The 20,338-nt window shown below is 35.7% G+C and overlaps 1 protein-coding gene across 1 annotated transcript in view; it reads right to left on the minus strand.

The window, feature by feature from the left end:
- Positions 1–20,338, minus strand: part of Cyyr1 (cysteine and tyrosine rich 1) — a 104,545-nt gene that overhangs the window by 81,564 nt on the left and 2,643 nt on the right. Inside the window, exon 2 of the mRNA XM_005335393.5 lies at positions 17,656–17,758. Within this exon, the coding sequence (XP_005335450.3) occupies positions 17,656–17,758 (103 nt within the window). The remainder of the gene's footprint in view (positions 1–17,655; positions 17,759–20,338) is intronic.

Here is a 20,338-nt window from a genome sequence, read left to right on the forward strand (position 1 = left end):
CATATTAGGAAGGAGAGACACTAAAGATGTGAGTATAATAGACATCTGCATTTAAGAATTTAGTCAAGGAGATATTCTAAAAATATTTTTTTTAAAAAAAGAGGTAAATACCGCTAGAATTGTGAGAATAAATTGCTATAAGGAATAAAAAAAGAATTACATGATTATTTATTGGTTGGATGAGCAATTGATAAATGAGGAAGAATTTATATCAAATTCAAAAAATTGATATGCAATTTGTATTTTTCTGTATTTTATGACTATCAGTATATCATATTTTAGAGATAATATATTACAAAGAATACCTCAGATATTTCAGTCATTTGTAACACTGGTAATTTGTGACTTTTCTTTCTTTTTTTTCTTTGTCAGTCCTGTTGGAGGTTTGTCAATTTCATTGATGTTTTCAAAGAATAAGCTTTGGTTTCATTATTTTTCTCTGTTGGATCTCCCTGCTTCAGGTTTATCTTGCCCTTCTTTTGTGGTTTCTAAAAATAGAAACCAAATGCTGATTTAAAACTTTTTGTAATATAATTGAATGCTCTAAATTTTTCTTTGGACACTGCTGTTGCTTCATTGCTTATTTCTTATGTTGAATTTTCACTTTTGTTCAAAGTATTTTTAAATTTGCCTGAACACTTCCTCTTGAGAGTGGGTTATTTTTGTCTCCTGTTTTGTGTTCAAGTGCTCGTGAATTCCTCTCCTTTCTTTTTGTTTCTGGTTTCCAGCATGATTCCATTATTGTAAAGATAACATATTTCACTAATTTCAGTGTGGCTGTTCTGTGACCCTGGTTGTGGTCTGTCTTAATGAATGTTCCATGAAAGCGCTTGAGAAGGTCACCTTCTGCTTGAGAGGAGCATTTCAGACATTTCAATCACAATCCACTGAATGACGGATTCTCTGGGGTCTTCTGAATCTTTGCTGATTTTCCCTTGACCACTTCTATTAATCCTGTCTTTTGAGAGAGAAGTCTCCCATAATTATGGACTTATCTATTACCCCTTTCAGTTCTTCCTATTGCTGCTTCAGGAACCTTCTCTTTCTTGTTAGGTGTGTACACATCTAGGATTGTTACATCTCTGTGATTAACTGACCCGTGTATCACTCTGTTGCGTCAGTCTTTATCTCCGGTAATATTCAGAACTTTATCTTACATCAGTTGGGCCACTCCAGCTTTCTTTCAGTTCATGGTGGCATGGCACAGCATTACCCATCCTTTTACTTTTAATTCACCTATATCAGTAGATTTGGGTCAGTGTCAAAAATGTCTATTCTCTGTCCTTTAACTGGTCCAGTTAGACTATTCATGTAATTATTGATACGTTTGAATTTAGATCTGTCATTGTTTTTAATTTGTGTTTATCCCACCTGTTTTTCATTCCTTTGATCCCCTTTTCCAGTTTTTGCTCTGTTTATATGAACATTTATTTTTATTAATATTCCATTTTAATTTGTCTATTGTGATTTTGACTACACTGCTCTGTAGATTTTTATTGTTTTTTTAAATTGGATTCTGTGGGGAATTGCAGAATATATACTTATCATTGCTTTGAACTGATTTTATATCACTTTAGTTAGAATATAGAAACTTCACTATCTTCTAAATCTCTCAACCCATCCCTTTGGTGCTAGAGAGGCATCAACAATTGCATCGATACCTTTTGAAAGCAGTATCATGCAGTATTTTTTACTTCAGCTGCCAAATGCATCTTAAAGAACTGAAGAGGAGAAAAATCATCTACATTATACTTACCCAGACGTATACCAATTCTCTTATTTCCTTTTTGATATTCCACGTTTCGTTCTGGTATCATTTGCTTTCTTTCTTAAGAACTTTCTTTAGCAATTCTTTTAGATCAGGTCAGCTAGTTTCATATTTTCTTAATCTGAGAATGTCTATGTTTAATTCCTATTTCTGAAGGATATTTTCACTGAATATGTAGGTCGGGATTGATAGTTCTATTCTTCCAGCACTTAAAAAACAGGATTTCTAATGATGAATAAGAAGTCATGCAAGTCCTACCTCCTCCATAGGTAATATGCTGTTTTTCTCCAGCTGCTTTTCTCCAGGTCTGTAAACAAGTCAAGATGGCGCCTGGCATTTTGCCAGGGGGAGTGGTTTGTGAAGTAACACCAGCGAGCCATTAAGTGTGGAGATTCCTTATTGGTTGACTGCTGTATCTAGTTTATGTTAATTAGATAAGCTGTGTGGAATGTATATATACCCCTCCTGTCCTACAATAAAAGGCTCCCACTCCTGCTGTATCAATGTACACAAGTTGTTCGTCACCCCCCAACTCACCCCCGTTAGTTTGCTGCAGCCGGACTGCGGCACTGCTTGAGGATTTCTTTTCTCTGATTTTTACCAGTTTAACTATAATTTATTTAGACGTAGATTTCTTGGTTCATCCTTGTGGAACTTGTGGGGCTTCTTGACTCTGTAGTTATCTATTTCACCAAATTCTGTGAGTGCCATACTTTTTTTTTTTTTACCTTTTGTTAGAGGGGACCATATCCAGGGCACTCTACCAATGAGAGACATCCTCAGTCCTTTGTTTATTTTATTTTCAAGACAGAGTCTCATAGGTTCCTGAGGGTCTTGTTAAGTTGCTGAGGCCAGCTAGAACCTGCAATCCTCCTGCTTCAAGTTTCCCAAGTCTCTGGGATTACAGGTGTGTGCCCCATGCCTGGATTTAGCACCATGTGCTTCCTCCTCTCCTCTAGGACTCTGATAACAATGAATTCCAGGCCTCTTCTATGTTCATGTCAGTCATTGCTATAATGATATTTGGCTTTTGTTTTGTTTAGTTTTTTAGTTCTGGGGATCAAACCCAAGGGCACCATAGGGAAACATTCTACCAATCACCCACATCAACAACCATTATTTTTTTTCAGTATTTTTTCCTTTTTTTTTTTTGATAATTCACTGACCAGATAATTTCTAGTGATTTGTCTTAAAATTCACTTATTCTTTACTCTGACATCAAGATTCTCCCTTGGAGCCCATATAGAGAATTTTTTTAAACCTTAGTTACTGTATTTTTTTTTTTTGGTATTGTTCTAAAATTTCATATTGTCTTATCTTTTTTTGAAATTTTGGCTTTTTTCACTAATTTCCAGTAGAATTTGCCATTACCTCATGGATCACTTTTACAATAACTTCTTTGAAGTCTCTACTAGGTAATTGCAACCTCTGTCACCCGGCTGTTGTCAGTGAGACTAACACCTTACTTATGAGTTAAAATTTCCTTGACTCTTTTCATGCTGAGTATATTAAATTGCAATCTGGACTTCTTAATTCTTTAAGAGACTTAAGTTTTGTTGAAGCTTATGGAGAATTTTGATATGTTCATTTTAGAAGGCAATCAATTAGATTCAATTAAAGACAATAAGTTCCAACCAGACTTCTGTGGGCTGTGGTTTCAATGTAAATTCCATTTTCAAAACCTTTGTAATCCTGTTCAGATGGGCCCCCTGTGTAACCACTCAATTGCTGCTGTGGGATCTTTGTGGCTGTCTCACCTGTATTTAGTTCTCAGGTCTGTGGTGGACTGTTGAGGGTCAGATCCATGCATGCACAACTGGAGGTAAGCCCAGGAATTCACAAGCAACTATAGCAGCCCCTTCCCTGAGTTTTCCATCTCTACAATCTCTAGAGCACCTGTTAGTTCCCTGGGACAACCCTTTCTGGTTCTCTGGCCAGAAGGTTGGGCTTTATTTACCCTACTGTATACCTATGTCAACAAATGGGCTCATATCCATGGTGGAGTGGTAGGAGGATAGAAAGAAAAGAAAAAGAGTGGGATTCATCCCATCTGTTAGTACTACAAAAGTAAAATATCAGAGAATGCCTACCAGGGTCTTGAAGTGTGAAGAGCCTTTGCTTATTTTACTGAAATTAGAGAGCTCCTCCAGTAGCTCTCTCTGGCCTTAATGCCCTCCAATGTGTTTTGTGCTGCTTAGTCCATGGTGGGGTAAAGAAAGGAAAACACTTAAGGAAGTCAAGGCTGGTTAGGCAGTACTGTGGATTCTGCTCTCCATCTTCCTACCATTCACTTTGCACAGCCCTGAGTAGCTGCTTCCTTCATCCTGCGCAGAAGGAAAACAACCCTTCCAGTTCACAAACACTAAGCGAAACATAGAGCTCCTCTGACGGTTGGCTGTGTAACACCAACAAGCTGAATGAAAGGAAAGTCACTTTGGAACCCACGGACCTCTTTTGGTCCCTGCTTTGATCAATGACTTTTAATTTGGCGTCACCATCTGGCATTTATCTGCTACCCCTGAAAATATGTTCAGACTGGAGATGGTCGCAAATGTAGGTTATGTGCAATAACGTCAGAGGCCAGTCGTGGCCCCTTTTCTTGTAAATTTAAAAGCACTGACTTGCACTGAGAGAACTGCTGATAGAGTTTTTAAAGAGCCTAACCAGGGCAATTCTAACCGATCACATGAAAAAGGCATACGTCTATCTAGAGAGCACCGTGATCACTACTGAAATGACCAGCAGTTAGAACATTTGTTGTGAGCACAAATTATTCCCAGGTGCGCCAGGCATATGCAAAATAAATATTTCTGAAAAGTTGTGCATAAAATAAATTTCTAAAAGGGATCTCGTTGGAATTTCATAATGAAACTATAAAGCAAATCATTACCTCCAGATCGCTGGTATTACGTATGTGGTTCTTCATAAATCAGGTTTATGTACTTTCATTTAGACTTGTCTCTGTTTCTCAGTTGTTTTCTCTAACTCACGGGTCGGCCTAGGGCAGCACGACAGATTTGTAGACTTAATGCACCTGACTTTTCAGGGCGTATTATGCTTTTGGCAATTGCTGGGCAGCAGGACACCAGACTTAATTAGCTGCTTTTGCAGTTATCAGACTGCAATCACATTTGATTAAGAGGGCCATTTGTTTCAGGAAAGGCTGAGAGTGCTCTCTAGGGGGGAGGGAAGGGGTGTTCAAGTTCAGCAGGTGGCATTCTCCTGTTGAGGAAGTCCAGAGGGCCAGGGACTGTGCCTCTCACCAGAAGTGGCAATCTTTGCAGACTTTTCAAATGACCTTGGAGAAGAAGTTGCTTTCCTCCTGTGTTTCCGCTTTTCCCCAATTCCAGATGTTTTCAAAGCCCGATGTTTTCATCAATGACAGAAAAATTTTGAAAAGCCAGGGCTAGGAGCTTTTATGTGCGAATAAATCCATTGGCCCAATTATGAGAAGGAGGAAAGCTGTTTGTAATATTTTCTTTTGTCACATTAGCAAACTGAGGTTCAGTGATATAAGGAAAATTAAGTTTACATAGCATAAAAGAGAAGCACAAACCTGATTTTTCTGAATCTCAACCTTTGTGGCTTTTCTTTTACAACTTCCTGGTGATAAAAGTTCTATTAATTAAGAATAGAATCAAAGATTTACTTCCTGTTTGATTCTACCTGGCAAAGGGTGAGGTCTATCTACTTAATGTAAAGATGGATATTATCTGAGATAACCTCAAAGTAGAGCCTTCAGCATTTTTTTTTGATAAATGTATATTCTAACTGTTCACAATTGCTAAAAGATGGAGTCAACACAGGTGTCCATCAATGGACAAATGGATAGAGAAAATGTGGTATATGTACAAAATGGAATATTATTCAGCCATGGCAAAGAATAAAATCCTGTTATTCACAGCAGAATGGATGGAACTATCAAAAGCATATTAAGTGAAATAAACCATATACAGAAAGAATAAGTACTGCATGTTCTCCTTCATACTTGAAAGTTAAATGAAATTAAATTTAGAATACTCATTTAACTAGAGATTGGGAAGTGGGATGGGGATATGAATAAAGGAAGGCTAGATTTGATAATTTATATGCATGCAAAATGTCACAATGAATCCCAGTAACATGTACAATTAATGTTCATAAAAATCAAATTTAAAAAGAGCCCTCAATTCAGTTTCTATGTGTGATATTTTGGAGGCTAATCTTGTGTTATATCAGGTGTTTGTAGAGGGAGAAATGCTGTGTTATCAGTATAGAGTTAGTTATTTGCAACCAACTCTATACTGTTAATACAGCATTTTTCTTCTTCTACAAATACCAGATATAACACAAGATCAGCCTTCAAAAAAGATAAGGTAGCACTTATCTTTTGCAAAATGCAGCAGAGAGAAATAGTTCATCTTGCCTTTTGGCAGTGTGAATGCATACAGAAATACATTTGAAGTAATGTGCAGGGTTTTTCCTCTATTTCTTGTCTGGCTTATGCAAAAGTACAAAACATTTTTCTCTTTACCTGTAAGGTCTTTCTTTCTTCTTCCTCATTCCATAGCAATGATATAGAAACTAGAGATGGTGTTTGTCCTTGAGTCACAGAGAGTTGGTATGGGTTAAACAGCTAAGGCTTTTACCTGTGGCACTTTTGCATGAAATCCTATTAGACTTTATGAGGTGATCATCACCCTCTGCAATCTTCATTAGTTATGAGTGCGTTCAGCCTAACATTCTGCAGTTGGGAGATGGCTGGCAGACATGGTGCTCTGGGCTGCAGCTGCCTGCCAGAATTCTCCCAATATGAGCGAGGAAATATCACTGAGTGTATGTAAATTTCCTTCCTCAATTTTTATCAATAATAAAATTTCCCTCCTCAATTTTGTCAGTAATACACATTATCTCTAAAAATTATAGAAGTGAATAGAGTTCCATGGGAGCCTGTTGCCGTAATGGTCATAGGCTGGCAGATCACACTGCCTCATTGATAGAGAGCAGTCACTGGGAGACATGACAAGAAGTTAAATCACGATCATCAAATTGGCATTTCAATTCTAGTCCCTCTCGTCTGGTTTTAAGTTATCATAAACAGTGTGATTAGAAAGTGACAACTGACTCCATCACACCTTTTCTTCTGCAATAACATCTAATCTGTATTCCATGAAGACAGTCTCTGAAACCAATAACATATTCATATTATGATTTGACTTGTCTCAACAAATATTTATCCAGATGATGAATATTAATTTAGACCCTGCAAAATCTCAGGCTTTTCATGTTTAAATGCAGGATTGACCTGACTGTAAATGATCTGCCATGGGATCTTCCAGACCCATAGACCCTGTAGCTTGGATGGTGAGTTGGCAAAGGGGCTCCCTTTTCCTCTCAGGTGTGGAACATGAACAGGAGAGGACAGACCCATAACTGAGATCCTTGGATAAATGGATAACAATAACATGGCCTAGAAAGGATACTGTCTTAGCAGCATCTAGGAAGGAATTTAGTCCAGATACTAAAGGAGAGAAAAGACTATCCGCAATCATGGTATGGGTCTTCCTAACAATAGCAATCTTCTTTCAGCCCATCTTGAAACCTCCTTCAGATGATCAGGAGTCAGTGGGTAAAGCAGAAAGTTCATCTACGTTTAAATGCTAGCCCACTCCATCACACCTGAGTGCAACTGCATGATCATTTGACTCTAAGCCCAAACCTCATCATTTTGACAGACAGAAATAATAATACCTAGGCCATAAGTGCTATTCCAAAGAATAAAAAAAAAATATTCTAAGCATTTGGGATGGAGAAAACATTAAGTAGATAGTAGTGCTCTACATTCTAAGAATCTCTTCCATCACCAAACACACATTCTCTTATAAAATAATAACTGTGATTTGTATCTAATGAAAAGAACCCCTAAAACCTAGAATATGTGACCAGATATGAAGTGATCTGCTTCAGCCACAGATTAAATATAGATGGACCATCATCTAATCTGCTTTTTTAGGATACCATATGCAATTCAGAATGAACTGAAATTCAATGAATCCTACCTATATTTTATGCAATATTAAACACAAAAACAAATAAAACAAAATAGGGACATTTTTCCACACCACTATGGTAGGTGTATTTAGATCAGCTTTGATAGAGGTGGAGGAGGCTGAAATGGCCTCCAAATGTGAAAAAGGAAGACATCACTGCATGCTACTGAATGTCCCTGGAGCTCCATTATTGGCTTGCTGTTCTGTTTCTTTTGTCTGTCTTCAGAACAGCTTATTCATATCCCCATGCCTTTTCCACCAGCAGCTTTAGGCTCCTCACTTCCAAGTCTCTACGTGCTGCTCTGTGTTCTTTACTCAGCTTCAGACTGGTGCATTCCACCAGTGAAGGCTCACAGACATTGATGTATAGTCTACCAGCCTCCCCCCATATGCTCACAACAGAATCCATTCCCGTCTCCGAAACTCCTGCATATCCTCCATTAGTTCTCAGCATGTGATCCACCCAATCATCCCAAACAGAAACTTCAGAAATGACGCGGACTTGTTCTTTTCACATCTCAGTACACATGTCCCAGTCTCTTCTATCATTTCATCCTGTAGCACAAGACACTGTCAGATGGCACCATGATGGTAAGCACCAGGATGGTCTGGGAGTCGTTAGAAGTGCAGCATTTCAGGCCCCACCTAAGCCTACCAAGTGAGAATCTGTATATGAACAAGGTGTCCAGGTGATCACATGACAGCCACCATCCAAATTTTTTCATTTCTTTATTCTCTTTTTAATTACAAGGATTATCAAATTATGCATTACAAACATAGAAGCTCCACAACAATGATGTTATGAAGTTTTACACACACACACACACACACACACACACACACACACACACACACATATATGTATATATCTCCAAATAAACCCATGATAAATAAAATAAAATATCACAAGTTGAAGATTTTTCTAATATACCTAACCAACAGAACATTAAAGTCTAGCATAATCTCCCTTAAATATACTCAGGACACTTATATTAGTCTGGAGTCAAGTGACATCATTGAATACAAATACTATTTTATAACAAAGTGGTGACTATCTGATGTATTCTCATAGATGAGCATTTTGTAGGCAATATGGGATGGAAAACCACACAACGCAATATCCCCAAATGCTGGAAACGAAGTACACCATGGAGTGTCAATAGGTTCCACTTGGGATGGCATCGCTGATCAGAGCGGGTACTTGTTGCCACTGCCCAGCATCATGAGAGTTTTGTATTGCATATTACTGGCTTGGGAAAGTTCAAAATTCAAAATGTGAAGTACTATTTCTTTTCATGTATTTTTTGATGGTATTGTGGATTAAACCCAGGGGTTCTCTACTCCTAAACTACATCCCCTGACCTTTTTATTTTGAGACAATGTCTTGCTAAATTGCTGAGGCTGAACTGGAACTTCTGATCCTCCTGTCTTAGCCTCCATAGGTGAATTACAGGGATGAGTCAGGGTACTGGCCCAAAGTACTATTTCTAGTGACTGCATACTGCTTTCACATCATCATAAAGTAAAATCATAAGTGGAACCACCATTAAGCCAGAAACCATATAAACATCTACATACCTAACCAGATTTATTACATGTTAACAATTTGTAATATTTGATTCAGTTGTTCAATTTTTTAAGTAATGAAATATTACACAATTGAAGACTGTGTGGCCTTATGCTTCTCCCTGTGGTGACTAATTTGTCCCAGTTTGCCCAGGGCCATCTGTGCCTGATGAAGTCCTTCATCCCTGGACACCCCTCAAGTCCTGGGGAATCTAAAATTCACATGCACCCCATCTCTCTTTCATACATTTGCACATTCACCATGTGCACATTTCCATAAATAATACACAGAATTATGTTACATGCTGTGCACATTCATCTTTAATTCACTCTTTTTTTTTACACAGCATTACAGTTTCAAGATTTACTATAATGATATGTTAATTTACACTGATTTATTTTAATCACCTACCTCTTCCATGGAACAAATATATCGTAATTTATTTATCCACACTCTTCTGGTAGATATTTACGTGGCTTCCAGTATTTTGTCATTCTAAATAATATGTCAACAAATGTTACAAATGTCTCCTCCTGCAAGTCTGAAAATTTCTAGGAAAGATATAATGAAGAACTATTGCTAAGTTCTAAGGGTTGCCATCTTCAGCTTTACTAGATGGGGGTCAAATTGCTCTCCAGGTATTTTTAAGGGTTTATGTTCTCCTTTTGGCAGTGTGGGGACCCTCTTAGCTTTGACCACCTTACTTGGTGTTATCAGAATTATGGAATGTGGACAGCCCCCTGATGGGTGTGAGAAGGCATTTCATAGTTTTTAATGGCTTCCCATGCTTCAGGCAGCTATGCGGTACCTCTTCTGTATGTTTATGGCCTTAACTTCAGTATTCTGCCCTATGAGGTTTTTTTTTTTTTTAATATATGAATTGCACATTTTCCTATTGAATATTCTGGAAACTAATCTTATGTAAATCATAAGAATTACCAGTATCTTCTCTGAGTGGGGATTTTTTTCTCTTACTTCTATCTAGGAATTCAGTTGCCCTATATATTCAGCATTAAAAAAAACACAGATATAATTCACATACCATAAAACTCAACAGTTTAGAGTGTACAGCTCAATGATTTTTAGTATATCTCTACTTTTACTATTTGTGCTTTTTATTTATTCATTTTTTAGAAACCTTTCTATCTAGACACTATAATGCCATTGTTTCTTTTTTTGTTTGCTTTAAAAACTGTCTTTCTGATATTATACATAAAAACATAAAAATTGCACATATCAATTGGGTATCGTGATGTTTCATACATGTATGTTTTATAGTATATATAGGTTAAATATATCTACACAGATAATTATTATTTTCATAGGGTGAAAACACTCTAAATTCTCTGTTTCAACTTTTTAAAACATAAAGCACATATTGTTATATTCCCCTTTTTAAATATTATAAATAGTTGATTTTTGAATTTATGTAATTAGTTCAATAGGAATGGATTCTGGATGCAGACAAATGAACTAATCTATTTTAATGTTTATTCAAAGTGTAGCTAATACTTTTAGCATCATTTATTTAATAACCCATCCACCTCCATTGATTTCTAATGCTATTTGTGTTACCTATCAAACTCCCCCATGTATAAGTCATCTGTAAGCTCTGTATTATTTTTGGTTTATCTATGATCCAGTATCGTACAATTTATTTTCTATAACTTTATAATAAACCTTACCATCTAATCTTGCTCTTTTTCATAGCTATCCTCACTTTTCTGAGCCCTTTACTATCTCACATAAGTTTTAAGCCCAGTCATTCAAATTTGATAAAAAAATATCCTGTGGATTTTGATTGAATTACATGGAATTTGCAGATAGTTCAGGAGTAAGTGACATATCCCAGCACTGACATCATTACACCATTCCTATCCATAATTTATATATACCTCTCAATGTCTTTAGATTTCTCTTCATACCTTGAAATTTTTATGTATTTGGATTATTACATAAATGACAAGCATATATTATTAGATTTCTTATGTTGTATTTATGTATATATATGCATGTATATTATATACAGTGCACACACACAGAGTACATTTTCTAATCAACATTGTTAGCATATGGCGATAAACCAATTTTTGTGCACTGGCCTTGTAACCTGTCATCACAGTGAATTCTATTATTAGTTTTATAACCTGAAGAGTATTGACAATCATATCATTTGTAAGTAACAGCAATTTAGTCTCTTCCTTCCCGATTCCTTTTACCTGTCTTTACATGTGTCCTGTTGATTGCACCTGCCAGGGTTCCCAGTACTATGATGAACAGCAGTGGTGAGAGACACTAGCTGGTCCTACTGCTACCTTGAAAGAGAAGGGTTTCACTGTCCTACCACGGAGCATAGTGTTCAAGGTTAAGTGGGGTTTTATTTTTTGTTCTGTTTTTTAAAGATATCTCTTAGGTTAAAACATTTTTTATATATATTCTGAGTTTCCTAAGTGTCTTATTCTGACTCATGAATTTTATCAATTCTTTTTCTATCCAAGTTGGATCTTAAAATTACTCTCCTCCTAGAAGACTTTACAGGTCCTCATGGTGAAGTTAAAGATCCTCCTCACACGTTTAACTGCATACTGTGTTTCCCACAGGAGTGAGGCAATTAGGATACACTATAAATTTGATGGAGAGAAGCTTTAGATGCAACACATTGTTATTTGTTCTTACTGAAAATAACCTGTAAGACGAGATTTTATGTCTCCTGAGAACCACCAACCTTCTTCCTTTTGTTTGAGGTTGAGGTGTTGGTGATCAAACCCAGGGCCTTGCATATGCCAGACTAGTGCTTTACCACTGAGCTACATCCCCAGCCCCTGACCTTCTTCTTATATCAAACCTGTTATTGTACATTTTAAATCAAGTTTGTATTTTGTAAACATCATATTAGTTACTTACCTTTGTGCCATTATTAAAACAACAACCAAAAAAAAATCCCACAAACTTTGATTCACTCAGTATGTACACTTCAGAGTTTCTTCCCCATGTCTAAGACTAAAATTATTTTAATTTAAATGATGTATTTAATGAATGCCTAAGCTCTGTTAAAATGCATTGTTTCTGTCAGTGTTTTAGTACCCTCCTGTGTTTAATTCAGAACACTCAGTTAATGATCATAGGACTCAAGTGTCATTTGAAAATATGAAACCTTTATCTTTTATTCCAGCTTTGCTTTCATGCACAGCCTGGCTCTAAAATCACAGTTGTGATATTTATTAGCTGTCTTTGCAAAACTGTGGGTAATACATCTTTCACATTTCATTGAAAAGAAAAGAAACTTAATCCCACCAGGATCTCCATTATTAGTTCTTCCTCTTGTTTTTTTTTTTCCCCATGGGGATTTTTATGATGACCAGATGGTGCTCTGAAGAATCCTTAGACAGATCAGCATTTCACAATGGCAAATTAGAAAAGCTAAAATCTATTTTTGGGTTAGTGAATTAAAACCTATATCTTTTCATCTGGCTCACTGTGTCCAAAACAGTCAAATTCTAGTTCATATTTAAAATTATTCAATTATTCTCTTATTCACATGGCAGAATACTTTAATTTGTAGGACAGTCCTGTTTTTATTTTGTCCCATTAGATAACAGTAATTAGCCACTCAGATGCACTGTTTCTTCCCCTGACTTCTACCAATTTTAAAAACTATTTCATACACTATGTCTTTACTGGGGATCCACACTCCAGGAAATATCAATTAAATTCCATCAGCAGCAAAAATGTAAATGTCCTTTTCATATTCATCACAGAGTATTTCATCTTTCATGGAGAAGAGTTGCTGAATGAATGTTTGAGAATCAATCTGGTGGTAAATTGTTTATTTCTCAACTTGGCCCAAATTCTCATTTTTAAGCATACCAAATTCTTCTAAATGTTCAAGTAATTGTCCTCCTGGTCAACAATCTCTTAAATTTAAGAAAAAATTACAAGGTTGCACATTTGTCATATAAAATCTTCCAAATAATCTAACACCTCAAAGTTTACATTCTAAACTTTTCATCTACGGAGTAAATAAAAGCTTGGAGCCTGCTCACCTTTGTGTAGGGTTCTAAGTGGTGTCTAGGAATGCATGCTTCCTGCATAAACCAGATGGCTAGTTTTATCAGAAAAAGACTGAATTATTTCTTTGGAATTTTGGTAGGAATGGCCAATAAAAGTATGTTGGCAAGAACCTACTTTATATAGAGTTAAGAAAAATTGTGCTGTAAATGGGTAATAATGAGTGTAATGCATTCCACTATTGTCGTGTATGTAAAAGTAAATTAATTAACTTTTAAAAAAGAATCTATCTTGTATCTGACCCAGTTATTCCCATGATATAGTCAGATTTTAACCTCCCCCTTTAACTAAGCTGAATAACATGGGGTTTTCCCAACTGATCACTTCCTTCCTTTTATCTATGCCTTTGTATATAGGAGCCTCTCTGTCTGGAATACACTTCCCTTTTTTCACTGTGCATCTATACAAATTCCTACTCTTCCTTCAAAACTCTGATCAAATGCCTTTTCTGACGCTTCTCTAAACATTTCATTCTAAATACACACACACACACACACACACACACACACACACACACACACATACATACACACACTCAGACTCATACACACAAGCAGGCTGGGCTGTTTTCTCTCTGGTCCTTAAATAACACTTCATGGATTACTTCAAAAATTATTTGGCTACATTATCTTATTAGATTTCAAGGTCTTAGAAGTCAAGATGTATCATTTATTCATCTTTGGACCCCAAGACCTTGTCCAGCTATGCCCGGTAATAGGCCCTCTATGTGCATTTATAAATAATTAACTGATTAAATAATATATGCCAATGAGTGTAAAAATTATTCTTAAATTCTGGAAGATAACATTATTCTCCTATATAGAAGTCAGTATCTGTGACTGGAAGGACCAAAAGTAGGTATTCTATTTTTTAAGTTTAATTTTGAAAGTTTTTCAGGAGACAGAAGTAAATTTAAAAATTCCTCAGGGAAATAAGAAACAAAATTGAGGTGTGGGTCCTGAATTTATTTGCCCAATGTAACTCATGTTTGGTATAGAAAATATCCTAAAAGATGGGGGAAACTGAGTAAAAGAAAACTTTTCAACTAAAAAATAATGGAAGTCGGCTCCTATAATTTCTTTAAAAGTGAATCTTAATTATTAGTTTGCAAAAGAGTGAAATCAGATGAAGTAAACAGAATCAAGGGCTGAATATCTCTCAACTCTGATACTCGGTTGGCTTCCGGGTGGCCTCAGCCAGAAGAGTCATGTGAACCAAACTTTACCAACTTAGGAACAGTCCAAAATATGTCAAAGTATATTCTCTACTGTTTTTTAGCTCATTTTAAACTTATCCAATATTTTTACTTTGAAAATAAATGAAAAATAAACTGAATTATAAAATTACTCATTTAAAATATCTAACATTTTATTGTATATTTCTTTTTTTCTTTATTACTTTTGTGATAACCACAAAAATTTAACTTTCTGTTAAGATCATTAAACTGATTTTTTTTTTTTTCGCCAGGAATGTGGTCTGGATGCTTGAAAGAGGAAGAGCATACTTTCTGAGTTCCAAATGGCAATATTTGAAAATATTGTGCATGAAAGAGACTCTTGGAAGTATTCTTAGAATTGATTATTTTCTAACTACTGCACCTCTCCCACCCTCCCACAACTTAAAAAAATAAAATAAAGCTTTGGGTGGAGTTAAGAACTCTTTTCAAATGTTAAACAATAACTGGAAATCCTGAAAATGCATTCTTTTTTATCCAGTAGGGAAAAACACTTTAAAGTCTCTCTCTCTCTGTTTCTTTTTTTGGCTAGAAATTGTTTAGCAAGGGATACAGTCAATGGCTTCTATTTTGAACAGAAAGTTCAATTTTAACTGCCTGAAATATAATGCCATCTGTGTTTATTTTCCTTTCCAAAACACAATTATTTTTTTTTCCCTAAACATAATGAGTACATGGTCCTAATAACCCAAATAAATACATGAATGCAACTAATGATTTACTGTAATCAAAAGGTGAAATTAGTTAGAGCCTGCATCATCAGAGTATGGATTTGATTGCAAATGTAAATCACACATAAAGCACATTTGTAAATTTAAATTTAAAAAATATACTGATTAATAAGTAATTACATGTTCTATGCATATTTACCAGAGCGCAAGTAGCTATAAGGTGAGAAACAGGGGCACTATGCACACCACAATGTAATTAGTGGACAGAGAGATGGGCCAGGAGACAAGACTAAACAATCCCAGAATCTCTGAACCTAAGTCCCCAAATCTGTATTATCTGCTGGTTTCACCTGAAACAGTACCATCTGGCATGTGGAGATTACTCAAAAATAAATTTCTAATTTATTAATAAGTGATTTTAAATTACTTTAAATTCTAAAAATATACAACTGTAAACAACAACTGATAAATTCATGTGAAAATCATTCTGACAGTTTTCTAAGGTAGAAGATGTGCTTAACTCTCTTTTCCTACCAAATCTTCCATGAGGGAAAATTCAAATATTCATTTAGAGTTTATTTGCATTTCAAAGAATACTTAAATTGCATATATTATTTTTATTTCGATCTGACATTCGTGCATGGTCTTCAAAAGTATCTGAAAGTATGACTTTTTTTTAAAGCCATATTCAAAAGAATATGATCTCCAGTGTTGGTTCTAGAAAGTTTCTGTGGTGCCAGGTTTTCTATTTTCAGGAAATGGAGGATGTGTTATAAGCCTGCTCAATGGCACATCCCTAAAATAGCTGTGCAAGGTGACTTAGCGCCTAATATTTCCCATTTCCACTTGGTCTTCAAAGGGCACGAATTAAGCAGACTGGGAACATTATTCACTTGAAAAGCAAAACAAGAGGTCAGCAGCCAGACCACTGCTACTATCTGAAAGCCATGGGGATTTTGACTCAAGAAAATTTTTAACTTCTAATTCTCTACCTTCTTTATCTCAGTTAACGCGCAGAGGACTGACCCACACTCTTCCAAAAGCTCAATCCTGAAGGCAGGTCCTGGTTTCTCATTTCCCTTTGTTTGGAAGCAGCTCTAAAATACATTCTTAACTTGTTATGGTGAAATACTTAACACTTCCTGCAGGTACCTGTTTTCATAATGTGTGTGGATGTGTTTGTGTGTGTGCATATGTGTGTGGTTTGTTTTTACACTATTCACTCATATCTTATCTTGGCCTCTAAACTTTCTTCCTGAAACTGTTTTCTGAGTATTATGTAGAGAATTGATATTTTGTATCTCAACAGCTTTTTATTCATAATCTCTCTTTCCCCTGATATCTACTGGATGCATTAGACAAATTAATACCTGGATGGCAAAATAAACCTGCCATAATTAAATAACAAATGTTGACTTATAAATCCTTCATCACAGCAGATGAAAACATATCATGGACAACATTTAAACTACATAAGATCTACTTAAAACATTATTTAGTACACATAATTAAGAAACAAAGCAATCTTTTTTTTTTTTTTTTTTTTTTTTTGGTGGTGCTGAGGATTGAACCCAGGGACTCGTGTGTGTGAGGCAAGCACTACTACCAACTGAGCTTTATCTCCAACCCTAAAACTATCATTTTTAACTCTTTTCTAATTTCAATTTATACTAACTTGTCCATTTTGTCAAATAATACAAAATACTAGGTAATGATGAGTGCTTAATATCTCCAGTAAAGATTTTACGCTAATAACCAATTATATTATGTTTCTCATCTACCATTTTGAGGCAGCTTTACAATAAAATGTACCAATTGTAAATGGATAGTTCCAAGCACTGACTTATGTATAGTCATTTAATATACCACAGCATGGTGTGAAATATCCCCATCACACCAAAAGTTCCCACATGGGCCAGGTGTGGTGTGCATACCTGGAATTCCAGCAATTTGAGAGGCTGAGGCAGGAGGATGGCAAGTTAAAGACCAGCTTCAGCAACTTAGCAAGATCCTCAGTAACTTAGGTAGATCCTATCTCAAAATAAAAAATAAAGTAAAATAAAAAGGGCTGGGTAGGAAGCTCAGTGGTGGAGTGCACCTGTGTTTAATCACCAGTTCCACAAAAAAATTAATTAATAAATTTAAAAGATTTTTTTTAAAGGGCTGGGATGTAACTCAGTGGTAAAATGCACCTGGGTTCAATCCCCATTATCAAAATAAGCAACTGATCTTTAATTTTTTAAGCCGTATCTTTAATTTAGTATGCTTGAAAACATAACCCAACAACATCAATATTGCCAAAAGTGAGCAGTACTCACGAGAGAATGTTCCCAATGTAGGCATAGTAGGAGCAACAGTAGGGCGTGGTCCCATCGCAGCAATAGGATCTGCAGTCTTTGCCACACTGAGCAAGGCAATCCTCTAAACAACAGAAACCACAAAAGCAGTTAGGGTTGTGAAATCAAATTCATATCTTAGTAGGTCAACAATCACTTTTTCAGTACACTTGTATCTTCATGGTCATGCTGTGGATCCCATAACATGTGCAAGAGTCTAAACTAGCCTTTCTTAATAGTCACACTCCGGGCTGATAAAGGCCAAGACCATTCTTGAATCTCCTGCACTAAGCACAATCATTGGTAGGGCGTGTTGATTCACTGAGATAATGAAGGGAGAAATTAATGAATGAGCCAACTAATCAGCCATTTCATTTGTCAACAAAGTTCTTATGTTTTTAATTGATGGTTTTCTGATTTTAGGATGTTACATTCTCAACCTCAATTAATGGAAAGTGTTTCTGAAAGGGGTCATACCAAAAGAGTGACAATCTAAAATCAATGTATAACTGACATGACTATGCATTATATGTTTTTCCTTTAACACCTATTTTTACCCTCATAATTACAGTTTGCATACATACAGCAAAACACAAATGAGGTGGAAGGTGATGAGTTAGTTATACAAAGAGTTCACTCAGATAATTAATTTGTGAATAATTAATAGTTTAATATCACAGGGAAGAACTCATAAGTTTTGAAACAGCAAGTATAAAGTGGAAAAGGGTGTTTGGGGATTAAAAGAATATGTGGGAGTCAACAAAACCAAATTGCTACTTTTTCAATGTATTCTTCAATAAGTAAAATTTATACCAGAAATATTGAGTACAAATCACACTAGCTTTTGAAATTCTTTATTCTACCGAAGTGATTTATATCCAACAGTTTAAGATTATCACTGAGTTATAACCAGTAAAATAAATTATAATGGATGTGTGAATTTCAGATATATGATTAGAAAAACATTAAATAGTCTGATAATTTAAGTTATGTGTTCAAGAATGAAGAAATGAGTAATTTTCAACTCAATCCTTGAAGATAACATTATTATATAAGTTATACAAAATTTTTGTGTTCCTAAGAGTTATAACATTTAAAGTATAAAACATTATATTTTTGTCTACACATCCCTGTATTCATTTATCTATAAAAGAAAGTTTAGACTGGTTTTAAACCCCCTCTTTGCTAAAATAGTTCTTTACAAAGGGACCTGTTCAGGTCTCAAAGCTCATCTGCCTTCATTAATAATGCATGAATTTTGTGGAACAAGTAAGAAAGTTCATATTATCTTTCCCTCAATTTTATTTCTACATTACAGATTAATAATTATGAACCTTGAGGTTTTCAGTAACTCTACTGAAATCCACTCTTAAATTTCAAAGAGAGAAACACGGTATTATTTATATCCAAGGGAGAAGCTAATGTATTAATCATCCCTATTTTTTGCAAACTATGTCACACATTCTTAAGAATATTTTTTGTCGTTGTAGATGGACATAATGCCTTTATTTTATTTGTTTATTTTTATGTGGTGCTAAGGATTGAACCCAGTGCCTCACACAAGCTAGGCAAGCACTCTGCCACTGAGCTACTGCTCCAGTCCTCATGGATACCACACTTTTCGAGACTACTTATTTTATAATTTTCTCCATGAGTTTTCTGTAGCTCTCATTTTTAGGCCTGTTCAATTTGTTGAAAATTTTAGACTTGTCAATTTTCTCTGGACTTAGCAGGAATACATTGCTTCATGTTCTTAAAAACCACTAAAATCAAGAGACAGCCAAGTCCTCACTATTTTGTCAGAGGAAGATACCAATATGTAAGAAAATTCACAGGTGCCTTTTGAATGATGCCCAGGGCAGTGAAACCCTCTAAAATTCTCCATGAATATCAAAGATTCAATTACTAACATTGCACTCCAATTACTACTATCATAAGAACACGGTGTTATCAAAATATTTTCAGCCAACATTACAGGAAACCAAGCCCAAAATCTTGTAGCCAAGAAACTGAATTATACCTGCAGTAAACATCTAGATCATGTCACACATTGTCCATTATTTTTATGGCATTTTCCAGTACTCTTGTCTATTTCCCAGAATTAAGCTACTACTGAAAAGGGCAAATACAGTCACAATCATGACCTTGCCTAACTGAGTTTTCAATCATACCTTAAAGCTCATTTTGTGATGTTAATTGCTTTCTCTGGCTGATTGTGAGGATAATTTTATGAAGATCCAACTCTGGACTGTACAGGGTCATTTTCTCACTTGTGAGAGAATGGAATATTCGAATTGTCCTTGGAAGATAAATAATATCACTTCTAATATCCAAGTTAATATCCCTGAAAATTAGCCAGTTCAAACTTTCTTCAAAGGTTTTTAATTAAAGGCATGATGTGGAAGAAGGTTCCCCTACTCACCCTGCACCCCTCCTTAAGGAATGTGCAGTACAGGAAAAGCCATATCTGGCTTGAAGCACTTGCTTGCAAATGGCATTTGCAAGCTATAGCTAAGGACAAGAGAGGAAGGAAAGGGAGGGGATAGAAGGCACTGCCTGTGGCCCAGAAGGTAAAACCTTGACCAAATCCTGTCTTTGTAGCCTGCAGTGGGGGTTGGACAATAATATAAACACTACAGTGGGTATCTTTCCAAAGGTGACCTGA

This window comes from Ictidomys tridecemlineatus, chromosome 3 (assembly GCF_052094955.1).
Source record: "Ictidomys tridecemlineatus isolate mIctTri1 chromosome 3, mIctTri1.hap1, whole genome shotgun sequence".
NCBI lineage: Eukaryota > Metazoa > Chordata > Mammalia > Rodentia > Sciuridae > Ictidomys > Ictidomys tridecemlineatus.